Raw genomic sequence first — 15,483 nt, 5'->3', positions numbered from 1 at the left:
CTTTGACACATTGCACTTTCATTCTACACACTCTTCTCCAGACACGCACACACACACACCAAACTCTTAACCACCAAACTCTTACTCTCATATACATACAAAAAAATTTCACAAAATTTCACTCTTCTTCTTCTTCCTCTCTTCATCTCTTCACAACCACAAAACCATGAACAACCCATTCTCCCAAATAACTTGAATCCAACCCTCAAACACCATCTCCAACATGCCATCCCGACAACTCTCCACCTCATCAGAAACACCGCCACGTCATCACCACCACCACCACCACCACCACTTTTTCATACCTTTCCTCGCCGTCACCCTCTCAGCCTTCTCCCTCCTCCTTCTCCTCCTCTTCCTCTGCCTACACCGCATCGTCACCCGCAAACGCGCCACCCACCCGCCTCCTCCTCCTTCCTCCTCCCCCCCGCACCGCCTCTCCTTCTCCGTCCTCCGCCGCGCCACCAATTCCTTCTCCTCCCGCCTGGGCCACGGCGGCTTCGGTCCCGTATTCGCCGGCACCCTCGCCGGAGCCCCCGTCGCCGTCAAGCTCATGGACTCTGCCTCTTCTCACCAGGGCGAGCGCGAGTTCCACAACGAGCTTTTCTTCGCCTCCAAGCTCCTCTCTCCCCACGTCATCACCGCCACGCACTTCTCCTCTGACCCCAAACGACGCCGCTTCCTCTTGGTCTACGAGCTCATGCAAAACGGTAACCTCCAAGACGCGCTTTTGCACCGGAAGTGCCCCGAGCTCTCAAATTGGAACACCCGCTTCTCAATTATTCTCAACATAGCCAAAGGAATTCACTTTCTCCACTCCTGTGACCCCCCTGTTATCCACGGCGACATAAAGCCCAGTAACGTTTTGCTCGATCGCGATTTCTCGCCCAGAATTGGCGACTTCGGGTTAGCGAGGTTGAGCTCGGAGCTTCCGAGGTTTGAAATTGAGGTTCTGGAGTGTGGTAGTGTTAATAACGATGAAGAGAAGCGGAAGATGAAGGAGGAGGAGGTTGATGATTGCGGATCGGTGGCGAGTACTCACAGTGTTTTTATGGAAGAAGGTAGCTTGGGGGTGGAGCAATCTCCTTCGCCAGAGACTGCGGCGATGATGGCGATGACTTCGCCGGAGACGGGATTGGCGGTGGCAGGGGCGTCGCCGGGGTTTGAGAAGGAGGATGCGAAGAAGATGAACGGGAAAGCGTTGAAGAGTAATTCGGTGAGGGATTGGTGGTGGAAGCATGAGAATGAGGTTGGGAGTGGGGAGGGTAAGAAGGTTAAGGATTATGTGATGGAGTGGATTGGGAGGGACGTGAATAAGGAGAGGGTGAAGGGTGGAATTGAGTATGGGGATGTGGAGATGGGGAAGGAAGAGGCAAAGAAGAAGAAGAAGAAGAAGAGAAGAGGGAAGGAAATGGAATGGTGGGAGTCAATGGAAGAGGAGAAGTTTGACGGGGCTGTGAAGGGAAAGAGAAGGACCGTGAGGGAGTGGTGGAAAGATGAGTGTTTTGAGGAGAACGAAAAGAAGAACAAGAAGAAGAAGAAGAAAAAGGGTGGGGGTGTAAAGAGTGATGATATTGAGAATGGTGATGATTGGTGGGTGAGTGATGATGCATTGGATAAGAGGAAGGGAAAGAGTAGGAGCAGAAACAACCGTGGGAACATGGATTGGTGGATGGATGGATTGAGTGGTGAGTTATGGAGAGGAAGGAGGAATAACAGCTTTGATTCTGCAAGTGGGGAGATTCCAAAGAGTGGTGGTGTTAGCAGTACTCCTAGTATGAGGGGAACTGTGTGTTATGTTGCTCCTGAATGTGGCTATGGTGGTGATGTGACTGAGAAATCTGATGTGTATAGCTTTGGGGTGTTGTTGCTTGTGATAATTTCTGGGCGGCGACCACTTCAAGTGAGTGGTTCTCCCTTGTCTGAGTTTCAGAGAGCGAATCTACTCTCCTGGGCACGCCATTGTGCAAGAAATGGGAAGCTTTTTGAGTTGGTGGATGAGTCTCTGCAGTTGTTGGATAAAGAACAGGCTCTTCTCTGCATCAAGGTGGCTTTGGTTTGTCTGCAGAAATCACCTACTCGTCGTCCTTCAATGAAGGAGGTTGTGGGGATTCTGAGTGGGGAGTTAGAACCACCCCAATTGCCTGTTGAGTACTCTCCTTCAACCCCTTCTCGCTACCCCTTCAAGTCTAGGAGAAAAGGAAGGTAAGTTTCTGGTTCTGATATCAGATAACACAGTTTCATTTAGGTGTTAAACTAGTATATATATAAATATACTGGCATGACAGAAGAAAAATGAATAGGTATTATTTTTTAAATTACTGTTAACCACTATGGTCCTAGTTCTTTTAGTTTTCTTTCTTCTGATACCATTGTGGATCAGTGGTGTTTGATCTGTGTACATTAGATTTACTTAAGGCATTTTTTCATACTGACTTATAGGCATTCCTGGAGTGATGTTCATATTTGGGTATACCATGGCCTATGTTGTTGTTGCGAGGACTAAGGCCATGTTTGTAGTTTGCAATCTCGATTTTGGAAATGAAATAGCAACATATGATTTTTTACAACAGAAGTTGTTGTTTTGTTGTGTTTGTGGTCCATTACTGTTTACTGGTTTTGTAGAATTTGTGTGGGCTTTACAGAGTTTGTATCGATGAGTTTTGTTCCTAGATTGAAGAGCCATGCTGGTACAAGCAGTAGTAAGCGAACATCGGAATTTGAAATGGTTAAATTCTTTGAAGCAGAATGTTTGTATAAGCTTTTTTTCTCATGTGATTGTGTTAATGGTTGTAACAGTAAAACAGGGCCACTCTTGTTCAAAGATACTATATCTGGTAAGTACTACCGAGTACTGTAAAGGAAATTGTTATACTAATGCTATTTTCCTTTTTAAAAATCTCAGATTGCATGCTAAATTATCAATTGGGACAGAAAACTCACTAAAAATTAAGAGAATAAAAATATATTTAATTTAATTATATAAATTTAAAATGTCAGTTGGACAAAAGGATTTACATTTATAGCCTTGTCTTTTCCATTTAATTTATAAGGGCATAATCCATTAAGTTATACAAATTTATTATGGCCTCTTATATAGTGAAATTTTTTTTAGAATGAAATGATCCGAAAAGAATTTAAATGGATAGTTCAAATTGTATTACAACAACATATGGAACGTGTATAACACGTATTTAGATTTGGATTTCAAATCGTAATAGTGAATTGCGTATTTGCATTTGAATGAAATAATTTAGATATAGTTTATTTAATTTTAAAATATTAAATAATTTTTTAGTAAATGGTATATAATATTTTAAATTAATATTTAGTAATTTTGATGTGTAAAAATTATGTATTTGTAAAAGGAATTTTGATCTGTCACACGAAAAAGAACGTTTTGATTTAGGAGGGGGAGACATCGATATTTTATCATTTTATTTGTCTTATTTTTTTTTTAATTATTATAATTTAACTTTTTTTTTTCATTTTATTTTGTTATATGATTGTATGTTTAATTTTAATTATGTGCACAAAACATGATATTAATTAGGTATATTATTTGAAATTTTATGTAATTAAAATTTCAGTCAATCTCTTATAGTTATTTTTATTCAAATTGTATTTCATTTTTAGTTCCGTTTTATGAAAATTTCTACAATTTTACATGTATAGACATCGTCAAATATGTTGGCAGTTGTTATTTTTCAGCCAAGTTTCAAAAATCATAATGGAATAATGCTTCCACAAAAAAAACGAGTAGTAAGTATAAATAATTTATCATCATTCTTTCTATATTGATTTTAAACACAACAACAAAATAATAATCTTAAAAATTTATAAATAAAAAAATATATATTTTCTGTATCAATCAAAATACTAATAATTTTTCTCTTTTTTTTCGATCTCTTTTTCTTAACATAAATTACTTCACTTTTCATGTTCTGCTACTCATATCCACCATCTAGTAAAAGCAAAAAGCTGAGGCTTTGATGTCTTACCCTGCTACCTCTAACAATTGTGTTTGCTCAGAAAAATATATTATAGGACTTCACGAAAATTTGTATTAAAAATTATTATTTTGCTTTTTGATGCATAGTATAGCTCAATTAAATACCAAAGTGAGGGAACCATCTCAGTAAACATTCTAAGGAATAATACTGTTTTGGTTTTTATTTTGTTTTTTTTTTTATTTAATTTGATTTTTTTTAAAAATATATGTTTAATGTTGTCATTTTTGTAACGCCCATTTAATTTAATACATAAAATTAAAGGAAACGTCACACAGAGATAAATCAATAATTGCAGTCCTGGGGTTCATAACGTCACCCCTACAAACCAGGCACACCACGATGCCAACAAAAGCAGGATAACCGTTTACTTAAGAGTTTACAACCTAATAACAACAAAATACAGGGGCCATAGCCCTGAAGGAAACTCAAAAAAAGACTATAGTCTCATCCACGCGGTCTAGGCATCGAAATCTCCATCTCTATGCTGGCCTCTGGAACCTCGCCCATCTGCTCCCATCAACCAAGTTGATGATCATCGCAAGGAAGAACAGCCACATACAACACAATCATGCAACGAAACGGGTAAGCTAGAGCCAACAACATATTCATCATGCAGTCAAGTATATTTTCATCACCTCATATCCACATAGCAACCAAGCATGTTATGACTCTTCATTCAATACACTACGACTCGACTCGACTCATCCGGATACGTATAACTTGGTCGGATTCAGCGGATGCTTGCACTTGTGGTGGATACCTCTGCTCGACCCTGAGCTGCTCGATCCTGAGCCATGTGTTACCAATGTTACGATGAATCAAAACCTCTCCCACCACAAGGTTAGCCCTTAATGAGTTTCAGGCCTCCTGCTACTCCCACCACAGAAGTCAGTCCGCTCTAAGTGAGACTAACTGGCTCCTCGGAGCGTCAGGATGCAACCTTACCTTGAATCCTTACCTAGTTATACAGATGGGGCACCACCATGAGCACCCACTAGCAGGGGCCATGGAATTACGTCCCGACCACTGAAGCGTAGCCCCGGAAGTCTCACCTAGAGACCCCCAAGGAATTACACGCTGACACGGACCAACATTCATAATTCAACAATAAGAGGATATTAAATTATATTTTTCAATTCCATATCAACCCTTGAAGTTTAATCCTCATATCAATCACATCTCAAATCCATACCTCTGATCATCACCACCCCAATGAGTCTGGGGTCTCGTCTTATATTAATCACGTATCCCTTTAGTTCCAACCCGTTCATTCATTTCACATGTTAACATCATACCCAATCCGTCATACGTCGTTCATAACTCATGCCAACCATGCAAATTATTCTATTATATACATGTTCACCATCACACAATCACACTCAATCAAAACAGATCACTCGGGAAACACCAAACGTCCAAAACATAGCACAAACTCGCCCAGCATCTCGCTCAGGCTGAGGGGTCTCGCTCAGGCGAGACGTGCTCGCTCAGGCGAGCCTCCCCCTCGCCTAGGCGAGAGCACAAAGGCAAGAGCAGGGGCAACGCGGGATCTCGCTTAAGCGAGATCCCTCTCGCCTGGGCGAGTTGCCTGCTCGCTCAAAAGTTGAGCGAGTCGCCTGGGCGACTTTTCGTGCAGAGGCCTCCCTGTTTCATCTCACCTAGGCGAGATTGACTCGCTTGGGCGAGATTAACAGGTCTCGCCACTGTTCTTCACTGTAACAGCCATGAAAACGAACCAAACCAGCATACAAAGCATTCTCATGCACCAAATCGAAGGATTAAATCATACAAGTAGAAAATCAACACCAATACAGACCAACACTACTGGAAAACAAGAGCTCTAACATCCCGTACCTGGGATTCAAGCTAGCAAACGCTCCGACCCGCACAACGAAGGTAGAACTGCCCCTAGGGCGGTTAGCGGCCGAACTGAACGGCAGAACAGAAGAAAAGAGCGGGTTATTACCAAACCCTAACGATACAGAGAACACAAACCATGAAAGGAAAGAGCATGGGCTGAAGAGTGACTTACGTGAATAGGAACTGAGTTTGAGCTCGAAGGAAGGGGACCTTAGGGCAAAACCCTAGCGGAAGGGGTGACGGCTGCAGCTCCAAGCAAGGACAAGGTGTCTCTGAAAATGTAGGGTACCCTAGGTTTTAGGGCAGACCTAGGGGCATATATGTTGGGCCGGCCTTAGGCCCAACTACAAGGGCGGCCCATCAACTTTAGGGCAGAATATGAAAATGGGGCCTTACAATTTTTGTTGACGTAATTTCTGTTAAAGTATATAGACCGATGTTGTTCATGTTACACTTTAACTGTTTTAATTAGGACAATGATATTTTGACTATTAAATTTTGATAACTTTTTTTTACAACATGATGTGTCATTTTTTAAGTGATTTTTGAATATTGAGGATGAAAAAAAAAATGGAAAATCACTTAAAAGATAACACCTAATATTGTAAGAGAAAGTTGTCAAAATTTAATAGTTAATAAATCATTTTCCTTTTAGTTATGATGATTTATCTTTTATTCAAATAAGTTTCTATTTTATTTAAATTGGTTCAATTTCGGCTCATTTTTCTTTTCTTTACCCTTAACCTCCAATTTATATGACTCTCACCATCTACTCCTTCATCACTTCTCTCCATTTCAAGACCCTTACCATAGTTACCACTACCATTATCATTGTTGCCGCCACCACCACCAAATTAAAACCATTCCTACCACCTACAACCACCACCTCTATTATTAATTGTACTTAAACCAAGATAAGGATCAGAACTATATTTAATCCCACCGTATAATTATAATCTTTGGGTTCTCATTTTTCTTGTTAATCACTTAGATCGTGTGCAGTTGTATATTTTGAAATGCGAGGATCCAAATCATGATTCGAGACAAAGATAATGTCACTATTAATATACACGATTAATCGGCCATTTCGTTAAACAGCAAAACTAGATTTAGAAGAACAATTATCAAATACATGTTGCATCAATCACTAAGCTTTCTTTTCATTCGGTACAAAGAAAATCGGGCCCAGAGAGAGAAAAGTCAAACAACAATACTACTGTCACATAAACAATTACATTATCCAATTGAAAGATTTTCTCTCAAGCCCCATTAAATATTTTGTTTTCTATTGACATTCACAATGACAATTTGTTTCTGATTAAAAAAAGTATTTCCATTGTACTGCTGGGATCAATAATGGTATTTATTGTAAAAAAAAAAAAAAACTCATGAAAAAGTAAGAGTTTTAATAGTAAATTGGGGGTGTCACTAGTAATTTCCATCATTAAACTCTAATTTGGAGGCTATTGCTTTCTCCACCCTCACAATTATTAATTGCACTCCACATTTATAGAAAAAGATTCAAATATTCTTCATCACTGCATCGTTGTTGTACCACGCTGTGGAGGAAGAAGAACATAGGAAGAAGAAAGAGAAAATGTGGGAAATAACTCGCTCTGAAAAATTATTTTAGGAACGCATTTCATGTTGCATTCATTTTTACAGTTTATATAACATTTATTTGTTTATACTTATATTCACCAAATTAATTATCATACATCTTATTTATTTTTGTATTTTAATTTTTAAAATTTTCTGTATCAAAGTGGTTCCAAATAGTTTTTTTTTTTTAATTTAATGTCTATTGATCCTTCACATCCACTACATACGTTTCTTTAGAAAAGTTTTATTGGTACAATAACTTTTATACATATGAAGATGCATAGAAATGAAACATATATAGAGACTGATACTTTGGATTAATTTAAGAGCAAAAATCCTATTTCCTTGTTGTAAAACCTTAGAATACGATCTTTTATAAGTGACATTAATTTGAAATTAGTGAAACTCGATTATTTTAATATTAAAATGTTTTAATATAAATAGAATTGATATAAACCAGTTTCATTATTTTAAAATACATCATGTCTCTATAAACTATGTTTTTCGAGTTTACTGACTTTTCTCAAAGGGTTCTTGTCCTTTGTTCATTGATTGAAAATCTAAGACCATAAGTGATCTTCGCGACGAATTCTTCAAGTTGGACCGATTAGTTTTTTTTCGTTCCCGTAAGTTAAGTATCAACCCTTTTACTTGGTCTTCTTATGTTGCATGTGAGCCTTTTTTCGCTTACATGTGTCTTTTTAGTTTTCTATATGAGTCTCTATTGATCAGTGATTATAACGATATCCAGATCATTCTTGTGATATTTCTATATGTAGATAAAGCATCCTATGAAGTTTGAAGCGTTTTGGTGTTTTAGAACTATTTACGCTAGATAACAAGTAACAGAAGCTGGTCTGTTGTGAGTTTTTATAAAATTGATGTTTTGCATGTTGCTCATCTCTTGCATTTGGAGATGAAATATGGATGGTTTTAAAGAATCTGGTATAACATGTATGGTTGTGGTGATCTTGTGTGATTTGGATGATAATTGTATGTTGAGTGTTTACAAATTGCTTTGGTATGTTGAATGAGATAAATGAAATACGAGCAATTGTGCAATTTGGTACAAGCTTTATCTTATAAAAAAATTGTTTGGACACAAAATATTAAAAAAGGAGTACCAAATTGACCAATTGGACAAGTTGAATTTCCCTTAATCACAACACAATTTTTATTTTCTGAACTAGCGTTGAGCCCCATAATGGTGCCGCTTAGCACCAACTTTTATGAGTTGATTGGCATTGAGCGGTGGTGGCCACTGCAGGTCTAAGAGCATTTCAGCTCTAGAGCATTGAGTGGTGGCATTCTGGCACTGAGCGCCAGTTTTTATGAGGCAACTGATGTTGATCGTCAGATGCCCTATTTTGCATGTGTAGCTATTTTTAAATTATCTTTAATTGGTACTAAGCATATTTATTGACTTTTATTGTTATGATTTGATGTGAAAATGTTGTTGTGGATATATAAGATGATAATTGGTATGGGATGATGTGGGAACATGTAAAGTTATGATGTTTAAAGAGTTTCAAGGAAAATTCTTTGTGATGGTATTATTAGTGTATGTCTTGATTATTCATATTGAAATAGAGTAGATTGAGTTATGTAGTGAGAGTAGTAGGAGAGGTGTCTTTAGGGATGAGTAGTCATCAATTAAATAGTGGAAGGTCTCATGAATTTATTAGTTTTTGTATAAAACTTGTTGATTTAGTTGAGTGTATAAATAGACGTTATATTTTTATAATCCTATATTTTGTAAAACTATATTAATATATTTTATACACTTTATTTTCTATTTTGAATATTATGATGAAGCGTTTTATTTTATTAATTTTAAACTGTTAAAATGGAATATTATACTCATAATAATAATTTAACCTAGAAATTAAGCTTCCTTTAAACACGATGCTGGCAGAAAACAGTGTTTGCAACTTATGCTTGATGTTGCATATGTTAAATATCCATGTTTACCACTGATAAATGAGTGTAAAATTTATTTTATAAGATAATTTTAAGATTAAATGAAATTTATATTGATATCTGGTATGATATATTACCCACATATATAATTTCTTATGAGGCCAATAATAAATACTTAACCTATGCTAGAGATATTTATGGGTATTTACAGAAGAGTTATTTTGTAATTTTAGGTAACATATTTTTGTAATTATTTTTTTTTCTCTTGTAAATAGTAGCATCGTTCTAAAAGTTGATATGTTTAAAACATTTTCTATTATCCTATATTATTGTGGGTTATGTACGGATTTAATCTTCAAGTAATTTTAGTTTGTAATGTAATTTCTGTACTAAATTTACCTATTAGTTTATATTCTTAAAAATCTAACTACGTACGTACTTAGAAGAAATTTTTACCTTTACGAGTTTGAAATGGCTTACTGCTTATTATTTCTTGCAACCTGCGACTCCTATATAGCATCATAATCACGTATTTAAAGATGAATTAATTCATGCCTTCGAGTTAACTTTGTGAACTAATTTTTATCAAACTTTATATTCTATTATAATAATAATAATAATAATAATAATAATAATAATAAATTGATGATTGCTACTGGTCTTTTTATAACTTTGATGAAAAAATAACATTAAATAAATATTTGTAGTCATTGTAAATATCTTAATTTTAGCTTTGAAAACTCAAAAATTGTGTTATTATATTTTTATGAATTTATCTAATCATTTAATTAGTATATATATATATATATATATATATATATATATATATATATATATATATATATATATATATATATATATATATCAAATGTAAGCTTTTTTTTCTACTTAATTCTTTGCCAATTCCTAATTACAGAAAACTGTCATGCACAAATCATTGTTTGGGTAAACTCACCATAAAGAAAAATGAGAAAGCTCACAGGAAGCATATAAGAATATGTTATAATATATACTTTTTCTTTTCAAAATGTTATTTCTATCATCATTGTCATATCTAATTAATGAGAGAAAAAAATCAAAGTAAATATAAATAGAGGAGTTATATATCTATTCTCATATCAGTAACACTATACGCTATCAGATTATCAATGTAAAGCCACATACAATTCCACACTGATTTTTTTTTTCTCTATGTCAAGAACGCAAATACGTGTTCGTCCAACGTTTCAAGCAAAAATTAATGAATTTCTATAGCTAAAGATTCAAAGAATCAAAATACTAGAAAAAATCATCACCTGAAGTTTGCCATGCATTTGCAGTGCAGATACAATTGCTGTTCATTTCTGGATCTGTTAATATAAAAGGAAGCATGGCAAAACCCTTAAAAAAACTAATATTTGTTTATTAGCCATCAATATCTTTGTAATCTCAATGGATAAGACAGATTATTGTGCTAAAGTAATTAACCTCCTAAACTCCACGTTCAACTACAATTTACATACGAAAAATGAAGGTAAATTAACGAGCCTTGTTAAATTTGATAATGAATCCATTTTATTGCAGAAAACTACGGAAGGAATTGGGAAAAAGAAATGAAATGGTCGAGTTACATAAACTTGCTTTCTTCTTCCCTCGCTCTTCCCAAACAAAGAAACAGAATCCAATCAAAGTGAGAAAATGGGACAGTTGCCATTGCAAAAATTTCAAGCAAACTCATTCAAACAATTAGGTCTATCAAGTTTGAAAGGTCTAAAAGGAGAAATTCGATGGTAATGTGAGAAATTTATGGTTTTGCTGACATTTATTTATTTTTGACAAATAGTTGAATGTGTTGCCATTTGAAGAAGGTTTCTCTTCCTCTTTTTTTCTTGACTTGTTCAAACTCATTCAACTGTTTAACTCAAAAAATAAGCACTGAAACTCTTTAGGTTTTTCTAGGTACCATAATCTAAAATGCATGTCATGGTAAATTTGCTGTTATTGGAGAGATTGTGAACCTAGCTAGCTCCAACAGCAAAGTTAGTCAGAACATCTAAACGCTGGAAATGCTTTCGAAACTTTCCTTCTCAGCTCAGATAGATCTACACAGTAGGAATTGTTTACCTGAGAATCATGGAAAAATGGAAAATAGTACATATATCATAGTAGAGTAAACTTTTAGAATAAAATTGAAAGCAAACACTGAATTATTATTTCCTACCTCACACTGCACACTGTGGAGCAATCTACCATTCACTTCTGATGAAAGGCAACTTACAACTTCAAGACCTTCTTGAATCAGTAACTGCAGTAACTTGGAAACTTTAGGCCTTTCCTCTCTGAAGCCACTGGTGATTTCGATTCCTATAACACCATTATTCTCATGGACAGTAAAGTTGCAAGATGTATGCAAACCCTCATGGCTATTTTCCATGTTGCTGTAGTTGGAAAGTTTCTTCAGTTCATCTCTCTTTGCAACAAGCTCTTTGATATTGTTCTGCATGTGCTTTATGTAGTTCACTGCCTCGTTCATGTGGTCAGATATTGAACGCTTTCCCTGAAAAATATCACACTAAAACCCTAAGCAACTCAGAAAACCAGAAACACTGCAAAAAAAGAAGAAAAGTTGTGTTTTTTTCTCGGTAAAAATTTTCTGAATTATAGAAATAAAGAGAAATTCTAATTAGATTTCTACTAAGAGAATGGTTACTAACAGTTAATTAGCTGATAGAGTGGCCTGATTTCCAAAAGGGTATCCACTAAAATTGAAATAATTAAGTGATCTGAAGCAAGGAGTTGTACAAGTTGTAAGAAAATAAAAAAACAAAAGTGTTTGACCTTGATGAAGTGAAGAGGGAGAAGGGATCTGAGAGAGGCATAGCAGGTAGCCATTTCTTGTCTCCTTTGCCTTTCGATCTCCTTGTGAATCATCTTCTTCATATGTTGGTTAGAGTCATGATGATTGTTTTTATCTGGGTGGTAGAAAAGATTCTGTGGTTGGGATGTGGAGAATTTTTTGGCAGAAACATTATCATCCAGAGAAGCATAATCATCCAGAATCAGATCTTGAGAGATTTTGTGTTGCTGCTGCTGGTGGGGACTATTAGAAAACTGGATAACCAGCTCATTGCCTCGTTGTAAAGGAAACATGGTTCGCTCTGAGCTCAATGAGTGCTCTAAACTACCTTAATTTTGGATATGGGGGCTGAAGGAGAAGATACACTTCATTTGGGCTAATTAATAACCTATTTCAACAAAGCTTTTCACATCTCACATGCCAAAGATTCCCCTATACATTCTCAGACAAATGTTAATGACACCTTCTTTTCAAATTTTTTCTTCAAACATATCTATATATATAATCTTAATTATTTCTAGAAAAGTAGTCTTTATAAAGGATTAAACTTGCTTCAAGATATAAAACTTACTTAAATTTAATTATGTCAAAATATGGTAAAAGAAAGAAAAATGAATCATCACACGCCCATGAAAACGAATGATATTATATAACAACACTGTCTCAGCAACATATTTTATAACAATGAAAGAGATGCGAAAAAAAAAGTATTATAAAAAGAGTGATGTCGTAGAGAAAAGGTAGAAAAGGAAAGACAGAAAGACAAAATAAATTACAAATTTAATAAAAAGTAGTATTATTTGAAGAATTAAAATCAAATTTGTCTAGAAAGATAAACAATATTTTTTTATAAATAAAAAAATTACAAAATATATTAAACAGTTTTTAATCCCACGTTAAATATTATCAAAAGCTTTTTTCGTATTGTTTCAGGCAAAGTGTACGTAAGAAGTGACCTCACTTTCAGTTTTATATCATAATTATTTGAGGACACTGTTCATAAATGCGACTCCTACCTCTCGCATTAACGTTCACATAATTAGATAAGAGATTTTGAGTGGTGATCAAAGGTTGAGTTAGTGAAAGGGAATACTTTCATACAATATCATAAACTAATAATTATTTTTTTCTTTAAAAGAAGTGTTGGGTTTAGTGTTGTAGAGTGTTTCAAACATATTTATTTTCAACGAAAGATGTATATGAAAAAAAAATAAATAAAGAAGTTTCATTTCCAACGTGCTTCATCATTATTCATTTGATCTGATTTTCTTTTTCTACATGTAAATATGTGTTTGATAATTAATTTATTTCTCTGAGTGATTTGGTTTTTGAGAGAGTGTTTATTTTAGCCTTATACTTAATTATTAAATAATTTTTATGTTAATTACCACTCCTTGATTTTATCGAAATGATATTAGAATTAATTGAGAAATATGAAATGAGACAATATTAATTTAAACATTTATATTCCACAAAATTAGATGTCGTTCAATTTCATTAGTTAACTTTTTTATACTATAGAATTATAGACCTAAAAAGTTAATTTAAAATATTGTTATACCGTATTTCTACTACTATTCAAACTTAAAAAAAAAAAAATCAAAGTACTGAATATATTTCATATTTCTAAAATATTATATGTATTTAATTATCATGTAATATTTTATATTATAAAGTAAGGGATCTTAAAAGTAAAGCTTAAGGAGTTAACAATAATTTATATGAAAAATCACAGTGTGAACTATTAAAAATAACGGTAAGGGTAAATTGATTGTATTTTTTATTGAAAGAATTTTCCTTTTGGTTTTTTATTAACTTTCCTTAAAATATTAGTTAGCATTTTTCACAAAGTAATAAAAAATATTATATGATTGCGAAAAAGAATTATATGCTTTAGTACTAAATTATTCAACAGTCGCAATCAACCTTTGGCTTATTATAATTTATTGAGATGTACTTGGACCTAATTTATGTTACACATATGTAGTTTTGAGCTTTTTGGGAAAATAAATTTTGCTTTATGCGCCGAGTGACTTTACTATTATTAAAAGGAACATTAAACGTATAGAACAAGGAACGTGGTCGTTGAAACTTCGCATTAATTGGTGTTTCTTCTTGTAGCACAAACCAAAGCATTTTTATTTGAGAAATAAATTAAATTACATAGATGTTTCTTACTCCTACACTGTCCTCTTAATTATTTAAAAATATTATATTGTATGCTGTTATAGAAAAAAGGTTAAATATGTTGCCATTAAAGTTAGTGAAATTTGGAATTACTTTTTCATCAAAATTTTTGACCAATTTAGTTCTTCATATTTAGAAATGCATGGATTTAGTTTTTTTAATCAAATTTTGTTAAATTTATTTGAAGTTTCAAATGCGTTTTATGATAATATTTGATTTAACATTTAAGCGAAAATGAATTAAACGGTGTAAACAATTCAAATACTATCATGAAATGCGCTTGAAATGTTAGATAAATTTAACTTGTTAAAATGATTAAATCCATACATTTTTAAAGATGAAAGATTAAATTGATCAAAAATTTCGAAGAAAGACTAATTCCAAATTTCACTAAAACTTCAGGAACAAAAACGTATTTAACCCTAAAAAATTGTGTAATATGAAAAAACCACACAACATACATATTGTAGTTGTATCCTTTCCCTATCTGGTCACTGTTCTTTTACCTCACTCTCTATACATTCATTCTAGTTTAACCCTACTTAGCTCAAATAGTAGCTATGGAGAAAATTTTTTAACCCTACTTTACATTTACACAATAATTGAAAAACTTGTATCAACAATTCTCAATTAACTGTAAACCATAAAGCTAGATGCATAACAAGAATCATATGACTTTTCTGAGTTTATATTCAGGAAAAAAAAATTCCACAACATTTTTTTTCCTTTAGTATTGTGAATAATTTTTTTCTCAAACCTTTCTCGTCATATTATTTGTCTATTATATTTCTTCAAAAATAAATAAATCACTCCAAGAATATTTGAGAGATGCACGAACACCATAATTCTTTCTGGTGAAAGATCATGTCATGTTGGTTTTGACCCAAAAGAAAACAAGTGAACAAGTAATATAAGAACACTATATATTAGTGGTGACAACAACATTTTAAATAAAAATATGGAACAGTATCAATAGGAAGATTTTTCTGACGGCAGGAACATTTTGCCCTTCAACCTCATTCTAAGACTAAGTTGGCAAATTTAAATTTTTCAGTCGAAAAACAT

The 15,483-nt window shown here is 34.0% G+C and overlaps 2 protein-coding genes across 4 annotated transcripts; one reads left to right on the top strand and one right to left on the bottom strand.

Moving 5' to 3' along the window:
* On the top strand, positions 1–2,575 carry LOC114181979 (receptor-like serine/threonine-protein kinase At2g45590). Its single transcript, XM_085672783.1, has one exon. It carries the CDS (start codon positions 224–226, stop codon positions 2,207–2,209), a length of 1,986 nt encoding a protein of 661 aa, XP_085528909.1. The 5' UTR covers positions 1–223; the 3' UTR covers positions 2,210–2,575.
* Positions 2,576–10,931: 8,356 nt separating this feature from the next.
* On the bottom strand, positions 10,932–12,783 carry LOC114181335 (transcription factor bHLH36-like). Of its 3 annotated transcripts, none has more exons than XM_028067762.2 (3): positions 12,213–12,783; positions 11,596–11,946; positions 10,932–11,476 (listed from the first exon to the last, which is right to left on the bottom strand). In XM_028067762.2, exons 1-3 carry the CDS (start codon positions 12,522–12,524, stop codon positions 11,462–11,464), a joined length of 678 nt encoding a protein of 225 aa, XP_027923563.2. In that variant the 5' UTR covers positions 12,525–12,783; the 3' UTR covers positions 10,932–11,461. The 3 variants fall into 3 exon arrangements, with proteins under 3 accessions (XP_027923563.2, XP_027923561.2, XP_027923562.2); XM_028067760.2 differs by having other exon boundaries at positions 10,932–11,498; positions 12,213–12,760; XM_028067761.2 differs by having other exon boundaries at positions 10,932–11,498; positions 11,596–11,931; positions 12,213–12,739.
* Positions 12,784–15,483: the final 2,700 nt, after the last annotated feature.

The sequence above is a fragment of the Vigna unguiculata genome, chromosome 4, assembly GCF_037176805.1.
Source record: "Vigna unguiculata cultivar grain cowpea cultivar isolate G323 ecotype 2 chromosome 4, ASM3717680v1, whole genome shotgun sequence".
NCBI classification, from domain to species: Eukaryota; Viridiplantae; Streptophyta; class Magnoliopsida; order Fabales; family Fabaceae; genus Vigna; species Vigna unguiculata.
This window is presented reverse-complemented; position numbering and strand designations above follow the sequence as displayed.

Bases quoted from the DNA above. Each gene is read 5' to 3' on its own strand.
- LOC114181979 (XM_085672783.1), top strand. From the start codon at position 224: ATGCCATCCCGACAACTCTCCACCTCATCAGAAACACCGCCACGTCAT.
- LOC114181335 (XM_028067760.2), bottom strand. From the start codon at position 12,524: ATGTTTCCTTTACAACGAGGCAATGAGCTGGTTATCCAGTTTTCTAAT. The intron at 11,947-12,212 runs GTCAAACACTTT...TTAGGGTTTTAG, and splicing joins TCCCTCTTCACTTCATCAAG to TGTGATATTTTTCAGGGAAA. The intron at 11,499-11,595 runs GTAGGAAATAAT...CATGATTCTCAG, and splicing joins TCCACAGTGTGCAGTGTGAG to GTAAACAATTCCTACTGTGT.